The following is a 25,906-nucleotide window of genomic DNA, read 5'->3' as shown; positions in this document are numbered from 1 at the left end:
GTTTTGAGATGTAACACCCGGTGCCTATAAAATCCCCTATAAGGGTGGAAAAGAAATGAATAATAATAGAAGAGTAAATTAAGGGCTTGATTGGATGAAGGGTAGGGAAGGGTTAATAAAGGAAGGGTAAAGAAAGGTAGAGAAAGGTAAGGGGAATGAAGAGTAATTTCTAACCCTTCCAAACCCACCAAATTGGAGGGTTCAAAATTGGATGCAATTTGTTAAAAAAAACCCTTCAAAACCCCTCCAAACCCTTACCCTCCTAAGTTTTTTTATGTTCCAAACATGGGTTTGTAAAAACCCTTACTAACCCTTCTTCCTCCCAAACAAGGGTTTCTATCAACCCTTACTAACCCTTCCCTTACTAACCCCTCTAAACCCTCCATCCAATCAAGCCCTAAAAAAGATGACACATCTTATTTTCATAAATAATATCATTCTAAGTGCCACTTTCTAATCAGTGACATAATACTTTGCAAATTATAACAGCTGCCATAAATGTAATAAAGTGACAACATAATAGAGGGAAAAAGAAATTTTTTTTTTTTTTTTTCATTTCGAAAGCTTAAAAAAGACAATCTATAGTTTCGGTTTTTAAAATGGATACAAAAAAAAAAAAAAAAAACTCGAAACATAGCCAGCAGGGACACATGTTCCACTTTATAGTGGTAAATTACAGCATGGGAGTCAGAAAATTCCTGATATTCCCTAGAAAACCACTGAATATGATTTTCTATCCCAGATTAAGAATGAAATACTTGCAGAACCATACAAAATATCATTGAAATTATTTTTTCATTTTTTTGGTGTTGATAGGTTTCAGAATTTCTGTTGTCTTTCAATTGTTTTATTTTGGAGACACATAAATTAAAATAAAATATAAAACACTTAATTCAGCTACTCATTGAATGTGATAACCTATTTGTGTAACAAGAAGTTGGGAGCTATGAATTGCAGTAGCCCGCCCATGAACGGCCTCAATGGTTCAGGGATAATGACAGAACCATCTTCCTGTTGGTAGTTCTCCAACAAACATATTATCATCCGTGGAACTGCACAAGCTGTAGCATTCAACGTATGTATGAACTTTGTTGGGGGAAGGTTGCCTTTACTCTTTTTTGGATTTGCTGCAGTTGATTCTGTTGGTCGATACCGAATTCCCAGTCGTCGGCTTTGATAGTCTGTACAATTTGATGCACTGGATATCTGTTAAGAACAATTAATCAACTATGTATGAAAGTAAAAATATTTCAAACTCACTCAACTGCAGCAACAACTGTCTAATCAGAAAGGGAAGACAAATATATAATTCAATGGAGAAGGAAGAAATCGAGAAACAGGATTCCATACCGACCTAAACCAGGCATCCATGCCTCCACATCAAATTTGCGGTAAGCAGGTGCCCCTAAATCTCCAGAGGCCTGCCCCAAAACTATATGTTATCACAAATATGCAGAAGATAAATTGTCACAAACTAGTGATAACTGGTAGACATTCTCACTTATAGTATAGCCCTAACGAAGAGTAGAGATCTTCTTCAATTCGGATAAGTTCTTCATGGTAGGAGTCACTCTCTTCAGGTTGGCAGAGAATGAACATCTCAATTTTGCTGAACTGGTGGACTCGATAAAGGCCCCTGTCCAGAAATCCATGTCAAAAATCTCTTAAAATAGCATTTGTTCAAGTTTAGCATAAAAGGGATTCATACTTACAAGTGACAATAAAAACTTAAAATACTAGAGATTTAAGAGAATAGATTGACAGAAGGCTATTTAATCCAAATTAGGTTATCCTCAGACAAATACCTTGTTGCTGTGCCTGCAGCACCTGCTTCAGTCCGGAAGCAATGCGAGAATGCTACGTATTTCAGAGGCAACATATGAATTCCTCCCACAGGAATCTCTGCAGTGCCAATCAGGCATTGATCACTGCCTTCAACAGAGTAAACCTGTTAAGCATCTGGAATAAGTATCACTAAATCATTATATTGCAATTATTTTGTGCAGTCTAGTACTAAAAGTAAGATCTATCTGTTGATTGGCACATTTTATGGGCACGGTCAAAATCTAATGGTTAACTAGGGCTTTAATTCTTTCCACTTTATGTCAAAAATGTTTGAACCTTCCACATTGCCTATTTATGCTTAATGACATGTACCAAGACTGACCAAAGAAATATTTAACACCATTAGGATGAAGGGTATAAACCTGGGTATTATCTCCACAAGGCTGGAAGCCACATTTTTCAACAACAGAAGATCTTACAAGCTCTGGAGTTGTTAGTGGTGTAAAGCCTCTTTTCATGACTTCAGATAGTGTCCAGTTGATCAGGGCCATCTCTAACAAAACTGCTTCATTCTTCAGATAGTAGAATTTTGATCCACTAACCTGTGCAGGCAAGAGAGTCAATGCAAGCTAAACAGAAGTTGTTCCCAATCATATTTTAACACCAAAAACCTCTAGCAGATTAGACCTGCACAAGTTTATTGTGATTGAAAAGAAACTAACAAAATTTGGTCTGTGAACAATTGTGCAAGTAATAAACGGAATGAGGCATAGCCATAGTTGTTAAAGGCGCAAGGCGCGCTAAGGCTCCAACGTAAGGCGAGGCGCACGCCTTAGAAACACGGGGCACATAATATAAAATATATACTCCTTTACTAGTTAAGCATAAACAAAAAAAACATAAAAACATAATACTAAACCATAAATGTCAAAAACACCAAATTAAGTTCATACTTCATAGAGACACTAACATATACTTAACGTCTTTCTTTAGGTGACTTCTTCTCCTAATCTTTCTCTATTTTTTACATATTTAATTATGATTGACACTCTTGATATTCTTATTTAAATTAAGGGCTAAGATTAATCTTATTTAAGTTAGGTTAGTTGTTGAGATTAATCAAACAGTTATTATAGAGAAAACTGTAAGAATAAAAACAAAAACAAAAACCGCCAGGCGCACCGAGCTCCAGGATCCCAGGCGCGAGCGAGGCGCACAAGGCGAGAGCCTTTTGTACGAAGCCTCATTTTCTAGGTTCAAGGCTCAAGACCCTGAGGCGCGCCTTTAACAACTATGGGTATAGCAATAGCAAATTTAACAATTCCAGATTCAATTAAATGTCTCATATCCCTATTGTGGTAGAGAAGTTGGTTTTGAATGCAAAGGAATCTAATACCTAATATCCAATGCACATTGGAAATGCTTTAATACCTCTGCAGCAGCATCAAAATCAAAGAGATCAAGCTCTTTACCAAGCTGAAGATGGTCCTTTACAGGAAAACTGAATTCGGGCGGACTACCAACCTAAAACCAGATAAAAGAAAAATGTAAAGAAGCTAGTAGTAACAACCTCACTGAGGGGGAAAACATTAACTAACATGAACAGAAATATCAGTTTAAGGAAGAAGTTCAAAGAATAATATACGTATACCATCTTTCTCACTACTGAAGAATCCTCTACTCCAATCGGAACATCTGGATGAGTCATGTTAGGTATACATTGTGCCTCCTGCTGAAGTCAAGTCCTTCCTTCAGATTCTTTCCTTAAAGCACGAAAAGAAGATAATTAGAGAGAGCACAGGACATAACTTAAGCATAATGCAGCCAACAAAAAAGAATAAAAAAATAAGCAGAAGAATTCATGCCAAACATACCTTCCTCTACGAGTTCAAGTACAAGCTCCAAATTAGCATTGGAGTTCCTGTTCTTAATGTTCAAAGAAACAGCATCCTTATTGTCTCTTATCCACTTGAAATCAATCGCTGCCTTCCATTGATGCGGCTTCACTACTACACCATAGAAAGCAAAACAAGAAAAAGTAGATAAAAATAAAATAGAGATTATAATCCTAGTAAGGACTTTAGGATCTTTTGATATTTAATTGTGGGAGGTATTTAAGTTCCTACATTTTTAAGGATGAACAACTTTTTACCAATCAAACACAAATTCCTTTTGGAAGCAAGATTTCTAACCTATACTTAGAATTAACTCTTACTAGTTAAGCTGATGAAGAAACTTTTTTTGTTAATTTAAAATCAAAATCAATTCATTCTTCACAAATCTGTATCAAAGAGCAGACAAAGCTCTGACGTGGCATGTTGACCGGAAAATCACCACTTATTTCCAATTATATACATCCTAAAAGAAAAGTCACCATTAAATTGGAATATATTTGTATGTAAAACTAAATTGGAATATATTTATATGTAAAAATGAAAATTATACACCAGAAAAAAAAAAATGTACATCACGACAAGATTAGTGTGGATACTTGAAACCAGTGACTTCTTTGCTTGTTGGTTTACCTCAAGTACTTGTCAAGTAATCATGAATAGATGTGGTATAAATGCAGCATGATATTATTAAAGAACAACTCAGTCCAATGTGTAGGAAGAATTCCCAAAATTTCTTACCAACAAAAAAAAAGTAATTTGAAGGGATTGAAAACTTCCAAAGGATTTATTATTCCAAACAACGCAATAAAGATATACTAATTTTCATAGACAAAACTGTCTGATGAAGGAAAACTGGAAACAGCAGAAAACAAGGTCTTGGAACAAGGAGCATCTACAGGGGCCCTGGAAAGGTTCCATTCTCCCTTTGTTCGTTCCATCTGCCTATCTGATAACCCCCATTAAACAAAACAACAAGGTTAGTTCAAAGAATTTACTCCAATTTTTATGTTATAACATTATCAATTTTAGCACATAAACAAGAATCTTCCATTAACAACCACAAGGAGCTATTCATCAGGTACGGTACCTACAATTTAATGTGCAATTCAATGAGATTCTAATCAATATCAACAGTGCCAGAACTCTCTCAACCTTCCTTTGGCTTTCACTTGGATCTAATTGGCTATTGTATTACTGCACTTGTTAAATTTTGTGACTTACTACTATACTTCCTCATACGAGCTATTTGAAGATAACCTTCTCTTTCTTACTGCATGGTAATGCTATAAATCATTAACCAAATTTATATGAAAAGTTTCAAGAAGCAACCGGAAGAAATCGATGGCCTCTCTTTTACAGACACCCAAAAAAGAGTCTTGACTACACAAAAGACAACTGATTTGTTGGCAGTAACACTTAAAATCAACAAAGGTTTATGAGAACTTTTGAGCAGTATAGCAGTCGTCCATAAGAGGTCAAGGTCAAGAAATAATTAGTTTTTCAACATTTTAGTAACAGCAGATCACATGTAGAATCCATAAAAAGCATTAACTAACCATTAACAATATAGTACCACCTCAACTATCTTGAACATTTTTTTTTTTTTTTACGAATAACAGTCAACAACTCCGCCTGTGAGGGTCACTTGGTGGCCTTTACAGCCGGTCCCAAGCCCGGACAAAGGAGGAGGGTTGCGGTAGGTTTGTGGCGGCCAGCGTAAAACTTAGCCACATCTTATGACATGAACCATAATATAAATATCGTTGGGGCGTTCCCTACTCAGCGACGCGCTGCACTTCCTAGACCCGGGTGTAGTGATAAATGTGCAAGGGTTGCTAGGTCGTCGCCCCGAAGCGGCGCGCCACCCCAGGACCCGGGGGTGGTGTCAAATATGCAAGGGTTGCGGGTAAATAAGCTAGTCCACGGTAATGGTAGGGGTAGGGGTAAGGGTAGTAGGTTACGCTTTGGGACATGGAACATAGGTTCTTTGACAGGAAGATTAGCTGAAATTGTAGATGTTATGAAGAGGAGGAGAATAAATATATTATGCCTACAAGAAACCAAGTGGGTTGGAGCCAAGGCTAGAGAGATAGCTCCTTGGGGTTATAAGCTTTGGTACTCAGGAAAGGATAAGGTTAGAAATGGAGTAGGTATTCTTATTGATAGGGAGTATATTGATGATGTAGTAGCGGTGTCTAGGAAGAGCGATAGAATTATGAGTGTTAAGCTAGTGATAGGGGATGAGGTTGTGAATGTCATTAGTGCATATGCGCCACAAATAGGATTAGATGTGTCTATAAGACAAGCTTTTTGGGATGACTTAGAGGAAGTGGTGCAACAGGTTCCTAGGGATGAAAAAATGGTACTAGGGGGTGATCTCAATGGACACGTGGGTTCTAGGCGAGATGGGTTTGAGAGTGTTCATGGAGGCTATGGTTTTGGAGATAAGAATGAAGCAGGAAATGATATTTTGGAATTCGCATCAGCCTATGACTTGAGTATCATGAACACATGGTTTATAAAGAGAACATCCCACTTAGTGACTTATCGGAGTGGCAGTAATGCGAGCCAAATTGACTTCTTCTTAGTAAGGAGTGCTTGGAGAAAGAGTTATATTGATTGTAAGGTGATCCCTGGTGAGAGTACGACAACCCAACATAGAGTAGTGGTGATAGATTTTCGAAGTAGGAAATGTATAAGAAAACAAACACCTCAAGTAGAGACTAAGATTAAGTGGTGGAAATTGCAAGGGGAGAATCAACAAAAATTTGTGGATGAGATGACCAAAAAAGATATTTGGACTTGCAATATGGATTCAGATATAGATTCGATATGGAATAAGATGGAGCAGAGTATAAGGGAAGTAGCGAAGGAAGTTCTAGGGGAATCTAAAGGTAGCATGCCACTGGGTAAGGACACATCTTGGTGGACAGAAGAAGTACGACAAGCAGTAAAGAGTAAGAGAGAATCCTATAAACTAAAGGTCATACGAGATGCTAGAGCAAAGGTGAATCGGGATCTGTATACAAGATTGGATACGAAAGAAGGGGAAAGAGACATATATAGAATTGCTCGGATGAGAGATAGGAAGACGCGAGATCTCGGAAAAGTTAAATGTGTGAAGGATGTGGACCAGAAAGTCCTAGTTGGAGATAAGGATATCAAGGAACGATGGAGGTCCTATTTTGATGACTTATTTAATGGAGATCGCCAACAAGATGTTGGAGATATAAGTATCCATCACGATATGACAAATCACGAATGCCTGCGGAGAATTCAAAAGGGTGAAGTCAAAATGGCATTAAGTAAGATGAAGTTGAAGAAAGCAGTAGGACCTGATGGCATCCCTATTGAGATTTGGAGATGTTTGGGAGAAAGAGGAATCGAATGGTTGACGACGTTCTTCAACAAAATTTGGAGAAACAATAAGATGCCATCAGAATGGAGGAAAAGTACCTTAATCCCTTTGTATAAGAACAAAGGCGATGTCCAAGATTGTGCCAACTATCGGGGAATCAAATTAATGAGTCACACTATGAAACTTTGGGAGCGAGTGATCGAACAAAGGCTAAGGAGGACGGTGAAGATCTCGGAAAACCAGTTTGGCTTTATGCCGGGAAGATCAACTATGGAAGCCATCCATCTAATGAGACAATTAATGGAGCACTATCGAAATAAGAAGAAAGACTTGCATATGGTTTTCATTGACTTGGAGAAAGCATATGATAAGGTACCAAGGGAAGTACTTTGGTGGGCCTTGATAAGGAAAGGCATTTCGCGGAAATATATTGACATCATAAAGGACATGTATGAGGGAGTATGCATGAGTGTACGTACTAGTGTTGGGAAGACTGAAGAGTTTCCTATTACGATTGGAGTGCATCAAGGTTCCGCACTAAGCCCATTTCGTTTTGCCATCGTTATGGATGAACTAACAAGTTCACTTCAAGATGGTATACCATGGTGCATGCTGTTTGCAGATGATATCGTGTTGGTTGATGAGACGAAAGAAGGAGTGGAGAGGAAGTTGGAACTATGGAGACAAACTCTAGAATCTAGAGGCTTTAAGTTGAGTCGAAGTAAGACAGAATATTTGGAGTGTAAGTTTAGCGGCCGTAGGAGTAGGGAGGCAGGGACAATCACCCTAGATGGGAGAGTTGTTCAGGCCTCGGATTGCTTCCGGTATTTAGGGTCTATTATCCAAACGGATGGAGAAGTAGATGGAGATGTTGCTCATAGGATTAAAGCTGGTTGGTCGAAGTGGAAGAGTGCTACGGGTTTCCTTTGTGATCCCGGCATGCCTAATAGATTGAAGGGAAAATTCTACCGGACGGCAATTAGACCAGCATTGTTATATGGTACGGAGTGTTGGGCAGTGAAACACTGCCACATCCATAAGATGTCGGTGGCGGAGATGCGTATGTTGAGATGGATGTGTGGTCATACGAGAAAGGACCGGGTGCGTAATGAAATAATTAGGACAAAAGTAGGGGTCACATCTATTGAGAATAAAATGAGAGAAAACCGACTAAGGTGGTTTGGCCATGTGAGACGTAGAGCGCTTGATGCGCCGGTTAGGAGAACCGAAGAGTGGCAAAGGGATGTAGTGGTGAGGGGTAGGGGAAGACCTAAGCAAACTTGGAGGAGGGTGATCGAGAGTGATATGAGTTTACTGGGAATTGAGGAAAATATGGTAGTGGATAGGACGGATTGGAGGGAGCGAATCTGTGTCGCTGACACGACTTGACTTTCACGATTTTATATGATGGTTCATGTTAGCCGACCCCGAATCATTTCGGGACTAAGGCTTTGTTGTTGTTGTTGTACGAATAACAGTCAACAGCTTAACTTATAAGTCAAAGAATAAGAAAAGGATTCTCCCTTGCTTATTTAAGAAAGCACTAGACTTAACATACTTCTTAGCATGTAAAAATGACCTAAAATACTTACCCATTCATCAGGGCAAAGAGAACGGTAATATTTGGCAAATTTATCACATTCTTGAGCTCCTTCTCCCTTAGCAGCTACACAACTGGTGATTATCATAAGTTTCAGAATCACATTTGAGAGTTATCTATGCCAAGCTGAAATTGTACGGTGTACTACAATGAGATATCATATAATGAATTATAAGCAAAAAGTTGACTCACCGATGAAACTCAATGTATCGGGTAAAACAATGCCTTGTTTGATTTGTTGTTGGAAAACGAAAATCAGCAGGTGCTGTCTTCAGCTGAAAAAAGGAACCCCAAAAACAAAAGTTAGTCCTTGCAGAAGTAGCACAAACACACACTGCAACAAGCTGTCAGAAACCAAAGGTTCCTGTCCTGTCCTTAACCGGATTTTTCCCAAGAAGCAAAATATGATTTTGTATGACCAAATAGTATGAAAAGGTTAAGATATCTATTGGTATGTTTTTATTTTACCTGTGTGATTTCCTAATTGGAGCATGAACATGCAGCTGCTTCAATGCATTATAATTTTCATATAACAGTGTCTTTCAAGTTATTCGGTTACAGCTAAAACCAAAAGTTTTCACAAATTATTGGTGAACTGGTACGGCTTTAGCTTAGCTCAATTAAAAACAGACAACTTCAAATTTTGAACTGAAAAAGGGGCACGGAAATAGCTATATGAAACATTTGGGCGATACAATCTATTGTCCAATCGTCAAGCAATTCCACTTAACAATAAGAAATGGCAAGGCAAGGCTAATTTATCTTCACATAACATCATTACCAAGAAAAAAAAAGAAAGGGGAATCTCCATACCAGAATCCCATTTCCAGCAATAAAATAAAACATTTCCCTACTCTGTAGTGCTTGTTTTATTAAAAGAAAAAATAGTCAAGCAAATCCATACATGAGTTCAATTTCAAAAATGTTATCCCAACTCTGATAATTTGGAAAAACAATCACAACTTTGAAAGGAAAAAGAACAGTCAGAGAGAGCATCGTCGCTAACGTTGATTGAGTCCATAAAAATAATAGTCTGAATTCGCCGATCATTTGATATGGACTGAAGACGCCGAAATAACTGAAGACGCCGAAACGATTGAGTCAACAAATGAACCAAGGAAGCCAACAAAGCATCACAGATCTAGCTAATCTCAACCAGTGTCTTGGGGTGCGATCAAATCGTGGATGGGGGCAAAATAATAAACGCTAATTAATATTAAACAATCAAATTATCAGGGGTGGTTCCCGGAGGCTGGGGGTGCTCATCCGCCCCTGTTTGATTCAACAAATATATCAATTGATGGAAAGAAATTGAAAAGTGCAACCACGGATGAAAAGCATAAAACAGAAAGCATAGTGTACCTCATAAAGCATCATGGATTCGGCCATAGATTGAAAATTCCAGAAGAGCGGCCTTGAGCTCGTCGTAGAGGAATAAAAGGGGAAGGAAACGTGGATCTGGATGTAAAATCCTGCTGAAATAAATATGGGATTGACCAGTCGAAGCAATGCGAGACACTTCCCAATCTCATCCGTCAAATCCTTTCAAAATCACTCCATACATCGTTTCACAGTCTTTCTATTTAATTTTTTTTATTCTATATTTTACCTTTATATATCCATATTTAAGTTTTTATTTTAGGACTGATAAAAAATAATTAATTAATACAAAAATCTAAATATTACATTGTTAAAAAAGTGAGCATAAGTAAAAATAAAGTTATTTTATTTTGATATGTTATGATTTAAAATTATGTATAATTTTTTTTTTTTTTTTTTTGATAGAAATTGGGACGAGACAGAACTTGAGCAGGGAGAGCACCCATGGCCCAAGAAATGTCAAACCCGTCATATATTAAAAAAGGAAAAGATGAGTGTTTGAACAAGAGAAGAGAAAGGAGAACAAATAAGAAGAAGGGGGAAGGAGAAAAGTTTAGGAAAGATCAAGACAAACGCAAATGAAAAATATTACAGATGTCATCATTGATAAACCTGTGACAAAAAGCAGGACCTGGAGGCCACCAATTGATCACAGAGGAAGAGACTCCAAATTTTGCCAAAGCATCAGCAACGCGATTCCCTTCCCTAAAGATGTGTGTAAAAATAATGTTCATCCTAGAGCAAATGCTAAGACAGTGCAACCACTCTTGTCGAATACTCCAAGGAACATCCCTTTCCATTTGCTAAATTGAGATAGAAATTTGTCTGCAAGACAGCTGAGGTGACGGGCCCTAGGAGCACCTTTAAATAGAGGGACTCCTAAGTAACTGAAGGGGAGAGACTCCAAACGGATGCCAAGACAGTTAGCAAGTCGAACACTTCTCGGAGGACTCACCTCATTAATTGAAGAAAGATCGATATGGTCCCTAGAACTACGGAAGAGATTAGAGAAATAATCAATTACATGATCAGATAATCTAGCCGTGTCAGAAGTGTGACCCTCATCGCCGATCCTTAAATGCTGAATGCCGGCCCAAGTCTTTCTAACTTTAGCAGACCTTTGGAAAAAACTAGTGTTCCTATCCCCCGCTTTAAGCCACTTATAATTTTATTAAAACAATTATACATAATTTTAAATCATAACATATCAAAATTATTTCTTCTCTTTTCCTAAATACATATTTCAAAATAATTTTTCCAAATATAAATTTAGAATAAAATTAGAGTTTTATATCACCGAGATAGCGAATTTGGCTCAAACAATTTTAATAGAAAAAGCGGCTTCAAATAGCGAATTGGGCTTAAACACTAATTTAAATAATTCTTAGACTTTTTCAATTAGAGAGGATTATATAATGTAATATTTAAGTTAATCAAATTAAACCTTTTGAATTAATTATTATTCAATTTTAAACCTTGTATCTTTTATATTTTAATCTAATAAAAATGCATCAAAATACAAATTAGATAAAATATAACCTATACAAAATAAGATTATGCACATCTAATTTAATTTTATTATTCATTTAACACTTTGATAAAATCAAATTTTTAAATAAATATGTTCAAACGAGATTTTATTCTGAAACATATGTATATATATAAAAAATTTAAAACTAATTTTAAAACTTTTTTTTTAAATTAAAACAGATTGGGCCGAGTCGTCTCGGCCCGACCCTATGCTGCTGCCTTGCGGCAGCAGCAACCACATATACTTGATATTTTTTTAATTTTAAAATAATATATATATATATATATATATATATATATATAAACATTTTAATTAAAACGATTTTAATCAAAACCAATTTTCAGAAATACAGTTTTAATTATTAAAATTAAAATGTCCTTTTATCTTTTAAATTAATGAAGCAAATCTATCATTTGTTTAAATAACCTAACAATATCTCGTTTCAAAAATTTATCAAATCAATTAAATTAGGATTTATGCATAACCATATTTAATTATCAAATAATTAAAATTACCATTTATCTTTAGATTAATTAACTAAATCAAATTTATCAATTAACTTAATAATAAATCTATTCAATCTGATTGAAACCTTTATATTTCCATATATGAAATAACGGAGTTAATGCAGGCTCTGATACCACTGAAGGAAAATAGACAAACACAGGTGCAGCGAAAATATAAATTTTTTTACTTATTTCCTTTAACCAAGATTCGTTAAACGTTATTTCATATAAAGAGGGATAGAACGAAATACCTTATTTGACGATCTATCTACAGTTGCAAACGAAGTATCCACGACTCTTAATCCCGAGTTTCACGAGCACAAACAAAACAAGTAAACTATTAGAATCTCAACCAAGTAATAACAATAAAAAAAGATTGTCTCTAATAAATCACCACAAGATCAAGGAAAGAGGAATAGAGATATCAATTAACCGAATGGAGACAAGCGGGGTGAATTCTTTCTCTAGACTGTGTTGGCCGAAATTTCCAACTCTTGGAATTGGTTAGGTTGGCCGAAATTCATCAATAGGGTATTTATAGCCTCTTTGTCATGTCCGTGTCTAAATTTCTAAAATTTATATTTTGATATTAGTATATATTATAATTATTGGATGTATGATTTTTATTTGGTGCTATGGAAAAAGTTTGGAGTTAATTTGATAGTTTTATGTGTAAATTAAAAATTTAGGGTAATTTTTAAAAGATTATAGAAAGATGGAGGATCAAACGTGATATTTATCAAATTTGATATATATATATATATATATATATATATATATATCAAATGTTCCGGAGTATACGATCGTTGTCTTCTTTTCTTTTCTTTTCTTTTTTTTTATTCCTTTTAGATTTATCAGTTTTCTCTGAACCGTTTCTCCACCGTTTCTCCACCGTTTCTTTAATTTACGGAGTTTCGACCGTCCAAATCAAACGAAATTTAAAACATAGCATCCATATGTATAGATCTAAGTCCTAACCGAAGAGTTTTTGAGTTTCGACAGTGTTTGGAGGGAAACGTCTTAGACAGAATTTAGAGGAGAATTGAACTAGTGTGTTTTCTTCAATTAATAGATAAGGTAAGTAACTATCAACTATATTTTGAGTTTTATATATATATATATATATATATATATATATATATATATATATATATATAATCAAAAAAAATTCAGAAATTGATATTTTAGGATTGTGCAGAAATTTTGTAAAATTGGGGTTTTTCACGATTTTGTTTTTTATTGTGAAATTATGGTTCAAATGAAGTTATTGACTATGTTTCTATGTGAATTTCAGATTTTACTTGATTATGTTGATTTAAGGTTTAATTTGATTGATTAACTTTAAAATTTTTATTGATTAAGGATTGATATTTTGAATAATTATAGTTATTGTTACAAAAGAGCTAATTGAAGCCAAATGATTTATGGTTATGAAATAGTTTGGAATTTGATTGTGAAAGGAAATTTGAGCACGTTATGATTTTATGATTGTATATCCATCTAGAGTTATCCGGATCGATGGTTTTATATTTGAAGACCATGTTCAGTGAGGGACATGGACTGTGTACACAGTCTGAAGACCTATCGGGTATGGCAGTGAAGTGTCGGGTAAGACCATAAGGGATATGAAATGTTAAGAGACGTCTCGACTATATATGTGGTTATGGATTGATACTTAAGGGGAGAAACTCGAGGAAGGATACAATGGTTTAAGTTCATTTGGATTATGTTTTCGGTTATGATTGATTTTGATATAAGGTTTTACGTTTGATTGATTATGAGTTGGTTTGATAAAACATTTATTTGATTACAAGTTGGTTTGATAAAACATTTATTTGATTATGAGTTGGTTTGATGAAACGTTTATTTGTTTTGATTCGTTTTGATAAAATGCATTATATATATAAAGTTATATGAACTTAAGTTTTGAGTATATTTTATAAGATTTTGATTAAATCCTTTATAAATGTATATATGTAGCTATGTTAAGTAAAGTTGGTTTTTATAGCTGATAGTTTCTTATTGAGATTAATTCCGCCTGTGAGGGTCACTTGGTGGACTTTACAGCCGGTCCCAGGCCCGAACAAAGGAGGAGGGTTGCGGTAGGTTTGTGGCGGTCAGCGTAAAACTTAGCCACATCTTATGACATGAACCATACTATAAATATCGTTGGGGCGTTCCCTACTCAGCGACGCGCTGCACTTCCTAGACCCGGGTGTAGTGATAAATGTGCAAGGGTTGCTAGGTCGTCGCCCCGAAGCGGCGCGCCACCCCGGGACCCGGGGGTGGTGTCAAATATGCAAGGGTTGCGGGTAAATAAGCTAGTCCACGGTAATGGTAGGGGTAGGGGTAGGGGTAAGGGTAGTAGGTTACGCTTTGGGACATGGAACATAGGTTCTTTGATAGGAAGATTAGCTGAAATTGTAGATGTTATGAAGAGGAGGAGAATAAATATAATGTGCCTACAAGAAACCAAGTGGGTTGGAGCCAAGGCTAGAGAGATAGCTCCTTGGGGTTATAAGCTTTGGTACTCAGGAAAGGATAAGGGTAGAAATGGAGTAGGTATTCTTATTGATAGGGAGTATATTGATGATGTAGTAGCGGTGTCTAGGAAGAGCGATAGAATTATGAGTGTTAAGCTAGTGATAGGGGATGAGGCTGTGAATGTCATTAGTGCATATTCGCCACAAATAGGATTAGATATCTCTATAAGACAAGCTTTTTGGGAGGACTTAGAGGAAGTGGTGCAACAGGTTCCTAGGGATGAAAAAATGGTACTGGGGGGTGATCTCAATGGACACGTGGGTTCTAGGCGAGATGGGTTTGAGAGTGTTCATGGAGGGTATGGTTTTGGAGATAAGAATGAAGTAGGAAATGATATTTTGGAATTCGCATCAGCCTATGACTTAAGTATCATGAACACATGGTTTATGAAGAGAACATCCCACTTAGTGACTTATCGAAGTGGCGGTAATGCGAGCCAAATTGACTTCTTCTTAGTAAGGAGTGCTTGGAGAAAGAGTTATATTGATTGTAAGGTGATCCCTGGTGAGAGTACGACAACCCAACATAGAGTAGTGGTGTTTGATTTTTGAAGTAGGAAATGTATAAGAAAACAAATACCACAAGTAGAGACTCAGATTAAGTGGTGGAAATTGCAATGGGAGAATCAACAAAAATTTGTGGATGAGATGACCAAAAAAGATGTTTGGACTTGTAATATGGATTTAGAAATAGATTTGATATGGACTAAGATGGAGCATAGTATAAGGGAAGTAGCGAAGGAAGTTCTAGGGGAATCTAAAGGTAGCATGCCACCGGGTAAGGACACATCTTGGTGGACAGAAGAAGTACGACAAACAGTAAAGAATAAGCGAGAATCCTATAAAATATTGGGGAAATGTAGGAGCGATGAGAACTACGAAAAATACAAAGAGACTAAAAGGGAAGTAAAGAAGGTCATATGAGATGCTAGAGCAAAAGAGGTTGTCAATCTCCTAGGCTCTGACTAGGTCAGATTCAGCTCGCAATATGTGCCTACTAGATTTTGGGGCTTTTGAATGAGTTAAACCAATTGAATAAAGCGTGAGACAGAGATTAGACAAATAATCATAGAACAAAACAAGAGCTAAATTATTATTAAAGGCGAAGATAATTGTCACAAGATACAATAAGTCAAGTTCGGCAACTGTATCAAAGAGTACAAACATGGAAAGATAAAAGGAGATACAAAAATCCCTTTCAGGGAACCTGTTTACTCTGTAGCCGGCGACTTGATCTTAAGGACGGACCTTGGTAATTCCTCGGTAGAAAGCTTTGAAGGAGCTTCAATGGAGGTTGAGGAAGATGGAGAAGATGAAGAGGAATTACAAGGGGAAAGCTAAAATAATTTACAAAAACGAAAGATGTTAAATTACAATGAAGAAATCCTATTTATAGTCGCGTCTCGGGCCTCGTTTTGACCTATTTTCGTGTCCTTGTTAGTGTAGGAAGACGTGGGGCCGAACGTGGCTTCGTGGGGGCGGAATTGGTCTTTTTGACCAATTCCCGCAGGGCTGCTCGTCGAGCAGGGCAGGCTGCTCGCGACGAGCAGCCCCCTGCTCGCCGAGCAGGCGCCTGCTGGCCTGCTCGCCGAGCAGGCGCCTGGTGCCCTGCTCGGCGAGCAGGCCTCCGGAGGCCTTCTCGGCGAGCAGAAATGGCCCACGGGGCCCTGCTCGCCGAGCGTTTTCGCCCGGGGCGTGCTCGAAATTCACCGAGTGTCCTCTAAGTCCCTTTTTCGCCCGAACTTACACCTGCACACGTACAAAAACTCCGGAAAACATTAGTCCAAAAGCCAAATTGATCCGTCAATCGCTTATTTTGAGCAAACGCTTCGCTTGGTGCGACTTTTGACGGACCAATCAGCTTCAAAAGATAACGGAATCCTAACATGCATGCTATTTCGGCCGTATTTGCCTAAATTGATCACAAAACGAGCCTAAACGACGAAAAGTAAATAGAACGTTTCCAATTCCTAATTAACTCACACAAAAGCATTTAAATGCGAGAATTACTCGCTTATTAACCAAATAACTCTAAAACCCGTCCTAAAACCGTACCCAAAGATAGGGGTTTTTGACCCCTATCAGGTTGCAGCAACATATTCAGCTTCATAGGTTGACAGCGCCACAATTGCCTGCTTCTTCGAACTCAATGTAAATGCAGTATCACCCAGAAAAAATACAAAACCAGTTGTACTTTTTCGGTCATCCTTGTCACCGGCCCAGTCACTATCACTGTACCCAACTAATTTGAAATTGTCAGTTTTTGAATAATGTAATCCCAAATTAGTTGTACCTTTCACGTAACGAAGAATTCTTTTTGCTGCATTCCAATGTGACACCGTTGGGGCTTCCATGTATCGACTCACTAAGCCGACTGCATAAAGAATATCCGGTCTCGTACACGTCAAATATCTGAGACTTCCAACCAAGCTCCGGAATAATGTCGGATTGACTCTGTCTCCACCTTCATCTTTCGTCAACTTGATTCCACATTCGACCGGCGTGCTGACGGAATTACAATTTTTCATCTTGAACTTCTTTAAGATCTCATTTGCAAAACCACTTTGAGAAACAAAAATTCCATCGTCATTCTGCTTCACTTCAATGCCAAGATAATATGACATAGGACCAATGTCAGTCATCTCGAACTCACGAGCCATTGTCTTCTTGAACTCTTCAAACATCTTAGGATTGTTCCCTGTAAAAATGAGATCATCCACATACAAACAAACAAGTAACATATCTCCATTTTTCACCTTTACATACAGGGCATATTCATATGGGCATTTGACAAAACCATTTTCTTGAAAATATTTGTCAATGTGACTGTTCTAGGCTCGTAGTGCTTGCTTAAGACCATAAAGTGTCTTTTTCAATTTTAGCACTTTATTTTCTTGACCTTTGACAACATACCCAGGTGGTTGCTGGATATAAATTTCCTCTTCCAAATATCTGTTGAGAAATGCGGATTTCACGTCCATTTGATGGATTCTCCACCCGTGTCGAGCAGCTACAGAAATTACCAGTCTGATAGTCTCCATTCTGGCAACAGGAGCAAAAACTTCATTGTAGTCAATTCCGGGTCGTTGACTGAACCCTTTCGCCACCAATCTTGCTTTATGTCGGACAATTTCACTGTTTGCATCTTTCTTTGCTTTGAACACCCATTTAACTCCAATGGGTTTTTGACCGGCCGGAAGTGATGTCAGCTCCCATGTTTTATTTTTCTCGATCGAATGAATCTCCTCTTCCATGGCTTGTCTCCATTTTTCATCCTTCATTGCTTCTTCTGGATCTGTTGGTTCATCATTAACAAAATGACAATAAAGAGTTAATTCATCATCGAGATTTCTTGTTACATCATAGAGATCTTTAATAGGTATGAATTTTTTTGGCTTTCCGGGCGGATGTTCATCTGAACTGTCTCCATCACTCGAGGACGAACTCGAACTGGATGAGCTTGCTGATGTCGAACTGGTTGCTGGTGTTGTGGTTGCGACTGTGGCTGGTTCTTCATGATCATTGTCTTCATCCATGAAAGGATAAAAACTATAGTTGTTTTCTTTTTCACCGGTCCAGTCCCAAACTGCTTCTTCATCAATGGTGACATCTCTACTGATTACAATTTTCTGAGTCTGCGGATCGAACATTTTGTACCCTTTGGAATGTTCTGAATAGCCCACAAACAAATATTTCTTGCTTTTATCATCTAGCTTCTTGCGTTCTTCATCCGGTACATGGACATGAGCAACACTGCCAAAAACACGCAAATGAGAAATAAGAACCAGCCAAACCTTGATGGATGAGAGTAAGCGCCTTTTGATCGCTTTTGCGATTTTTCTGCAGAGTATCTTTTTCTGCCTGTGTCAACGCTGCCTCGTTACCTGGGACTACGTAGCCTTTTTCGACTATATCCTAGACATCTTGACATCCGAGTAACGCTTTCATTCGAATACACCAACTTGAATAATTGGTTTTGGTGAGCTGAGGGTATTGATAAGGAAGTTTGAGACCGTCTGACATTTTTGTAGGGTTTGTTTTGCGGAAGACTAACTCTCGTAACGTGGCTCTGATACCACTTTGTTAGACAAGAAAAATATTTAATACTACAAATACTCAATATAAACAACTTGAATTGATTAAAGCACTAATTATTCATATCATTCACTCAACTATTTCTTACAAGTTACAAAGCCTTTATAGGCTATTAATTTTTGGACAAACTTTAATGGGAAGAGACAATGCCCATACAATACCCATACAACCCATACTTGGATTTTTTTTGACCATAGACTTATGCACTCATTCACACTTTTTTTTTTTGTATTTTCTAAATTTAAGAGTTGAAAAATCAACCTTAATTATTTGCCTATCATTTGACTCCTCCCACACTTCATTCACGTGATTGCATTTTTTACTTTTTTTTATACTAAAAATTAAGTTTAATAATTAATTTATTTTTAACACACATCTATTGAGAATAAAATGAGAGAAAACCGACTAAGGTGGTTTGGCCATATGAGACATAGAGCGCTTGATGCGCCGGTTAGGAGAACCGATTAGGCGAGGTTTAAAAGTTTGCTGCTTATTGTTAGAATTATGGTTAGAACTTTGGTATTTCAATTGTGATATAATAGAGTTGGTGAATATATGTTGAGGCCCTCGAATGACTAATGTAGTAGAAATATGAATTATTTTAGAATATACATTGAAGAGAAATACCAAAATAAATAAATAAATATGATATTATGATATTTGGATCAATTGGAGACTCCTAAGTATTGATTATGGTCTTTCTATTTCACGCCCGATGCCGATTGAGGTCGTCTAGAGTCGGGTGTGACAATAATTTTAGGAATAACTGTTAAAAGACTAAATTCTATTTAGGGTAAATAATTTATTAGTCTTCATATTTTTACATAACATATTATTTAGTCTCTTATTAAAAAAAAGCATATTATAAGGTTCTTATCTTTTGTCAACATTAACCTTTTTGGTATTTTTGTCTATTTTTTAAAACGTTTTAACCGAATTTTTTTTAGATTTCACGATAGCTATAGTACAATACAAAATGGATATTACTAAGTTATATTCAGTTTTTCTATTTATACCAAATATAATAATTAAAAATCTAAAAAAAATAGATAAAAAGACCAAAATATCAATATTGATAGAAAGATGTATCTTATAATGTATTTTTTAAAGTAGAAGGACTGCACAATGTGTTAGATAAAAATAAGGGACCAATAAATTATTTACCCTTCTATTTAATGATACAATTTGGTGAAAGCAATGCTATTTAAGGTATAATACAAAAATATAAATAATTTCGACTTTCCTTTTTTCTTCTCATTAATAGTTAATAAAATACCAGTTTAAGTTTGAAGTGAGATTTCGGGTCTGTTTGGTTTAGCTATTGCTGTTGCAATTAGCTATTTGATGTTGCAGTTAGATGTTTGCAATTATTGTTAGTGGTTTGATTATTAGTCTTTGTTAAAATTATGATTAGTTATTGCGGTTAGTATGTAAAATTTCTAGGGTAAATAATTTATTAGTTTCTACATTTTTACCTAACACGTTGTTTAGTTCTCGTATATTAATAATACATTGATTAATCCTTAACTTTTGTTCTATTCAATAATTTAATCCCTTAAAAAGGGACTAAAATGTTTAATAATTTAAAATTAAAGACTAAATAATGTTTAATACGAACATGTTTTAGATTAATAAAAATAACAATAGTAAGTAAAATCTTATTATTTTAGTAATAATATTATAGAAATAGAAATAGAAATAAATTTAAATAATAAATGTGTTTTTTGGAAGTAATAAAAAATAATTTTAGCAATATCAAATAAGTACAAACAGTTGTTCACAAGAAGTTCCAAAAGTTGTTTCCATAAAAAAAAATTGCTAAATGTTGTTGTTAAATAAACTTAATCAAACGCAACATTTTCTACAGTTTGGAATAAAACGCTAAACGCTAATCCGAAAAGCTAAAACAAACACTCCATTTCTTCTTTTTGGTTTTGTATTTTTCTTTTTTCCTTTGCTTGATTTTCATACTTCTCTTTTTGATGTACCTTATTCTCCTTCGTTTATTTGTCTTTCTCCTTTTAAATTGTCCAATTCCATCGTAATTGCGTCTATTGTTGGCCTGTTTTTTGCAAGTGATATAAACACTGCAATGCCAAATTTAATATATTCAACATGTCTTTTTTGTGTCTGGATATATTTTACTCTAGCTTAGATGTTCGTCTCCTTTTTTTTACCACATCTTACTCCTTTGTCACTCTTTTGGTGAGTAAGAGTGTAAGGAAAGGTATTCCTTACATTCTCTTATCTCTATTTGCCTTTATTAGGAGTTGAAGACATATGATCCAAAGCAGTAAACATCAACATTTTGACTTAAATAATTTGTTGCTACAAAATAGAGAAAACACATCATGTTACATTAATGTTTATTGTTATTGTTGTATTAACTCCAAAATATACTAATATCTATTATTGTATTAACTCCAAATCAAAACATAAAACAATTATTTTTTTTAGTTTCAAATATCAAGATTAGCCAAGTGTTGATTAATGGATCACTTTCAATTCTTTGATCTTGGGCTCACGATTAGGCTGATTATCTCAAATTTTTAGATACCATGTTATAATAATACCTTCAAATCAGGTAGCCAAACTCATATAGAAAAATGTAACTTTATAATAACGTACCTTTTTTTTCCTATACCACCCATGCCAAATAGTGACTGCATCTCCAAATCATGTACAATGTTAATTATGCTCGCAACTTGAAAGTTGAAATTGAACGTATACATCCTATTTATGGGAGACAATGCGAAAAGCAAAGAGATAAATACAAGGAGAAATTAGAATATCATTGTAATTAGTAGGTCTAACGTTAAAAATCTAGAGGTAATTATTTTTGTGTATGTATCGTGTGAAATTTAACGCTAGTGCCAAAGAAAATACACCAACAAAACACAAAACATATGTGTCAAAAATCAAACCACAAAAACAAAGACACAAACTATACATATAAAGAGCTAAACATGTTAACCTATCGACACGAACTACCAACACGACCTAGCATATTAGTACAATCCAAAGGATTCCAACCACTTAAATAACTCAATCCGATAATCTACTAACAAACTCAAAAAGTTTCCACAAAACAAATAATCTCGTTAAATACTATAATAATTGGATAAATTACATCATGGCCACTGAACTTTGCTTTTTGTAACGGTATGATCATTAAATTTCAAAACTTTATATAAAATTCACTCAATTTTGGAGATTGAAAACTACAAAAATGTGATTTTGAGTAAATAACTGATTCTGTTTTAAGCCCATACTGCATCAATATAAGTCAAGAACCTCGAGCCATCAAGTTTCGCTATTTAAAGCTAATTGATACAGTTAGCCAGACAGAGCCACCACATGGCCCAAAGGCTGGAGTCCCGACTATCAATTATACCCTTGAATATCGGTGATTTCATTTTTTATAGTTTTTTTAATATTAATTTATATATATTGTTTCAATATTTTAAAGTAGATAAAATGATTTTTAAATGCAAGTTTCAACCTAGGAGATCATGCTGAGACTAACAAAAATTTAACTTTCAAATTATTTTTAGGTTTAATAGTTTCCCAGCCAACTGATCCCCGAATTTAAATTTGTGACAACTAACCATTCAATTTGCTCATTTGTAACAAATAACTCTTCAATTTGTTATTATTTAGAACAAATAACCTCTATATTCTAAAAAATATTTAACGTAATATTACATCAAAAATAAAAGATTTCAAATTATCAGTTGTTACATCTAGCTAATCTAGTAATATATTAAATAAAGGACAAAAAAAAAAACTCCCCATACCTATTTGACAGTTGCAATATTAGGACACTGTTTTAAACCTTATTTTTATTATATGATTTTAAAAGATTATCATCCGCACCGTTAAAATCCTTTCGCATCCTTTCACATTTAGTAAGGGTCAAATCACTTTCATAGAGTTTTCTTTTCTATGACAAAAATATTTAGATAAGGGCAGGTTTATCCATTATCAGGGCAAACCAAAAATCTCGATAAAAATTAATTTACATAAACCGAAAGAAGCATGCACCGAAAATAAAATAAAAAGAAAACAAACAAAATATAAAAAAGGAAACAACAATGGAATTGAGTTTCGAGAAGATGAAATAAACAAAAGAAGAAGTACCTGTGGGTTCAGATCGGTGAGTTTGTTCAACTTGAGATGAGGACCGTGGGACCGTGGTTTGACACATATGAAACGAAACGACGGTGGATTTGACTTTTGACAGACAACACACGGCGGTGGGAGTAAGGTTTCAGAAACCGTTTCTGATGAGAAGATACGATTTCAAAAGATAAACTCAAATAAAAGTAGATCCTTCATAAAGAAAGAGGAAGAGATCACCCAGTGGAAAAGTAAAATATGAATAAAAAGGGTTTATTTTATAGTGACTGGTTTGGATCCTTGTGCTTCAATGTGATTGGTCCATTTATTTGGTAAGGATTGCCACCATGGATATATAATATAGGAATAAATCACTGTTTTAGTCTAAAAAGTTTGATTAGCTATTTTGAAAAAAAGTATATTGATAGTCCCTTCAATTTATATAGAATAACTCTTTTAACTTCGTAAAATAAAATCAATTATTTATATGGTTGTAAAAAAGAAAAAAGTTACGTACGAAAGATGTGATGTACATATCTTAAAAACAATAAAACAATCAAGGTCGGAGTATCCGGTTCTAGACAGTGGCGGAGCCAGAGGTCAAACTCGGGAGGGGCTCCATTATGAAGATTTTTTTTTTAATAACGACTTAAGACTTTGATGCATAGTAGTCAAATTAAAATTTTTAATTTTTTTATAATATAAGGGTAAATTTCATCATAATAGGAAACTTTAAGGTACAAAACAACTGAAATTCAATATAAAGTAAAGATAAGGTGCAAAAATATTCTATTGTTTACACCTAAGAATAATTTTACCCCTAACGTCTAAAATGATGCAATTTTACCATTAACATTTGCAGCCAAGAGCAATTTTATCCCTAATGTTGACAAGTTTGGTCAATTGGAGAAATTATTCATCAAATTGTCTTCTCAGTCATGAATTTTTTCTTTAATTATCACTATAACCAACTATACAAACTTAGTTTTATGTCATATAATCACATTCTACATTATAAGTACTAATTTTAACTATTTTGGGGGCTGCTCGGGACTGAATCATTGTTCGTCAAGGGTGTTCCGGAGGGTCGGGAGACCCTCCCCTACCTCCCTTGGCTCCGCCCCTGGTTCTAGAGATGCAAGTGGGGCGGGGAGTCTCCGATCCCGTCGGTGACCCATCCCGACGGGGACGAGGAATTACCGATAAAAATCCCCATAAGACGAGAATGAGGATAATTTTATTCCATGTGACAGGGATGAGATGGGGATAGGGAATGGTATCCCCGTCCCGTGAGGATCCCTGACCCCGCCCCGTTAATCTCCGATGGAGAATCCCTGACGGATCTCCAATTATTCCCCATTGTAATTAAAAGTATATTTTAAATATTATAATTTATAACATTTAATTTAAATTAAGTGGACTTGTTTTCAAATAAAAAATTAAATAAGATAAATAAAATATTAGTCAAAAACTAAATGAATATTTTTCCTAACATAATCTAAACTAAATTAATAGTATTACTATCATTGTTTCGAACAAAACCTAGAATTAAAAAGGAGAAGAGAAGAGAAAAGAAATATATACTAATTTTTTATTATTATAAATGGTGATTCCTCGCAAAGACGGGCATGTGGAATAGGAAAAAATTATTTTTAAACGGTCATGGCAATCTCCGCGGGGACGAGGATGGGGGAAAATATGTCATTGTCTAACTTGCGGAGACGGGGATGGAAAATGCGTTCTCCGTCCCGTCCCGTTTGCATATCTATTTGGTTCTAATATTAGAGAAGATAAGTGTTATAGTTGAGCAAGTAAGATTTAATTTTTAATATGTTTTAATCCATTTTTTGAATCATGTAATAATATTTTAAGGTGCGTGCAATAAATCTTTTGCATACAATTTACTTTTTTTTTCAACTGATTGATTAATTCATTTTATGCTAGTTAATGAGGCTATCCGAACATTTTATGTAAGTTGAAGAGACTATCGGATACATTTTGAAAATTTTTGGAGCGAATCAACTTTTTTTTTTTTGTTTTTTGATAAGTTGAGATGAAAAATGATGTATTAAACCTTTTGTTAAATTTCATCATATGGTTTTGACAAATGACATGTAAGCATATCAATTATTTTAATTTCTTTTATATAAATTTAATATGCCGATAAAAAAATAAAAAATGATTTTTTATTCAACTACATATTCAATATATATTGGAAATTTTTGTTACAAAACCAAACAGTTGGTAAACCAAATATCTGAGTGGTGATAGAATTTAGGGTTAATTACAAAAATGGATCAAATGGAATGCTCATTTACATATTAAATCCATTTACTCAACCTACTACATATTTAGATTGATTTTGTGTGACTTTCCCATAATACCCTTAATATTTACGCGCGGCTGTCTTCCTCCCGTCTGACTTCGCAGAGGTTAGCATATGCGACCCTGCGAAGCTAAATATGCGAACTTTACGAAGCTAAATATGCGAACCCTGCGAAGCTAATGTTTGGTTTAGTTGATGATTTTAGTTAGGATATGCGAAGTCTGCGAAGCTAATATTTGGTTTAGTTGATGATTTTAGTTAGCATATACGAAGCCTGCGAAGCTAATGTTTGGTTTAGTTGATGATTTTAGTTAGGATATGCGAAGCCTGCGAAGCGAATGTTAGGTTTAGTTGATGATTTTAGTTAGCATATGCAAAGTCTAGATGTGTTTTTAACAAAATTCGCTAAGTGGTATATAACAAAAAATGACAAACAACGACGGATTCTAGTATTTAAAAAAAAAAAAAAAAAAAAAAAAAAAATCAGTAACAAAAATCATATCTTTATTAGTTTTTGTGTTCCCAAACTAGTAAAGAAAAACATAGACACGATGAGTAAGTAAGTACTGAAACATTGAAAATCCAAATATCACAAATATCCAGACAAATTATGATCAAGTAGAGGTTTGCATATAGGCTCGTCTTCTCTGTCTCTCCCCTTGGAGTGGTCTTCGTCTTCTCTTCTGAGTTGATTCTTTTCTTTAATTTCCGATCAGTTGCTGTTCTTTTCTTTGGCTCCGGAGTTGATTCGGCTTTATCCGATCTTGG

At 35.3% G+C, this 25,906-nt stretch overlaps 2 protein-coding genes and 1 long non-coding RNA gene across 5 annotated transcripts; all 3 read right to left on the bottom strand.

Annotated features, from left to right (window-relative positions):
- Positions 1-776: 776 nt before the first annotated feature.
- LOC136209533 (serine--tRNA ligase, chloroplastic/mitochondrial-like) lies at positions 777-3,794 on the bottom strand. Of its 3 annotated transcripts, none has more exons than XM_066001026.1 (8): positions 3,660-3,794; positions 3,437-3,548; positions 3,217-3,309; positions 2,208-2,387; positions 1,806-1,948; positions 1,502-1,636; positions 1,351-1,421; positions 777-1,206 (listed from the first exon to the last, which is right to left on the bottom strand). In XM_066001026.1, exons 2-7 carry the CDS (start codon positions 3,491-3,493, stop codon positions 1,406-1,408), a joined length of 624 nt encoding a protein of 207 aa, XP_065857098.1. In that variant the 5' UTR covers positions 3,494-3,548; positions 3,660-3,794; the 3' UTR covers positions 777-1,206; positions 1,351-1,405. The 3 variants fall into 3 exon arrangements, with proteins under 3 accessions (XP_065857098.1, XP_065857097.1, XP_065857099.1); XM_066001025.1 differs by having other exon boundaries at positions 1,355-1,421; XM_066001027.1 differs by having other exon boundaries at positions 1,355-1,421; positions 3,437-3,543.
- LOC136209535 (cytochrome c oxidase subunit 6b-3-like) lies at positions 3,659-10,210 on the bottom strand. Its single transcript, XM_066001028.1, has 4 exons — positions 10,001-10,210; positions 8,831-8,913; positions 8,631-8,712; positions 3,659-4,626 (listed from the first exon to the last, which is right to left on the bottom strand). Exons 1-4 carry the CDS (start codon positions 10,025-10,027, stop codon positions 4,573-4,575), a joined length of 246 nt encoding a protein of 81 aa, XP_065857100.1. The 5' UTR covers positions 10,028-10,210; the 3' UTR covers positions 3,659-4,572.
- A 2,108-nt stretch (positions 10,211-12,318) lies between these two features.
- Positions 12,319-23,042, bottom strand: LOC136209714 (uncharacterized). Its single transcript, XR_010677644.1, has 3 exons — positions 22,834-23,042; positions 21,322-21,426; positions 12,319-12,352 (listed from the first exon to the last, which is right to left on the bottom strand). It is a non-coding gene; the product is annotated as an uncharacterized lncRNA (long non-coding RNA).
- Positions 23,043-25,906: the final 2,864 nt, after the last annotated feature.

Source organism: Euphorbia lathyris, chromosome 10 (genome assembly GCF_963576675.1).
Source record: "Euphorbia lathyris chromosome 10, ddEupLath1.1, whole genome shotgun sequence".
Lineage (NCBI taxonomy): Eukaryota > Viridiplantae > Streptophyta > Magnoliopsida > Malpighiales > Euphorbiaceae > Euphorbia > Euphorbia lathyris.
Note: the sequence above shows the minus strand (reverse complement) of the source record. Positions and strands in the feature narration are given on the sequence as shown.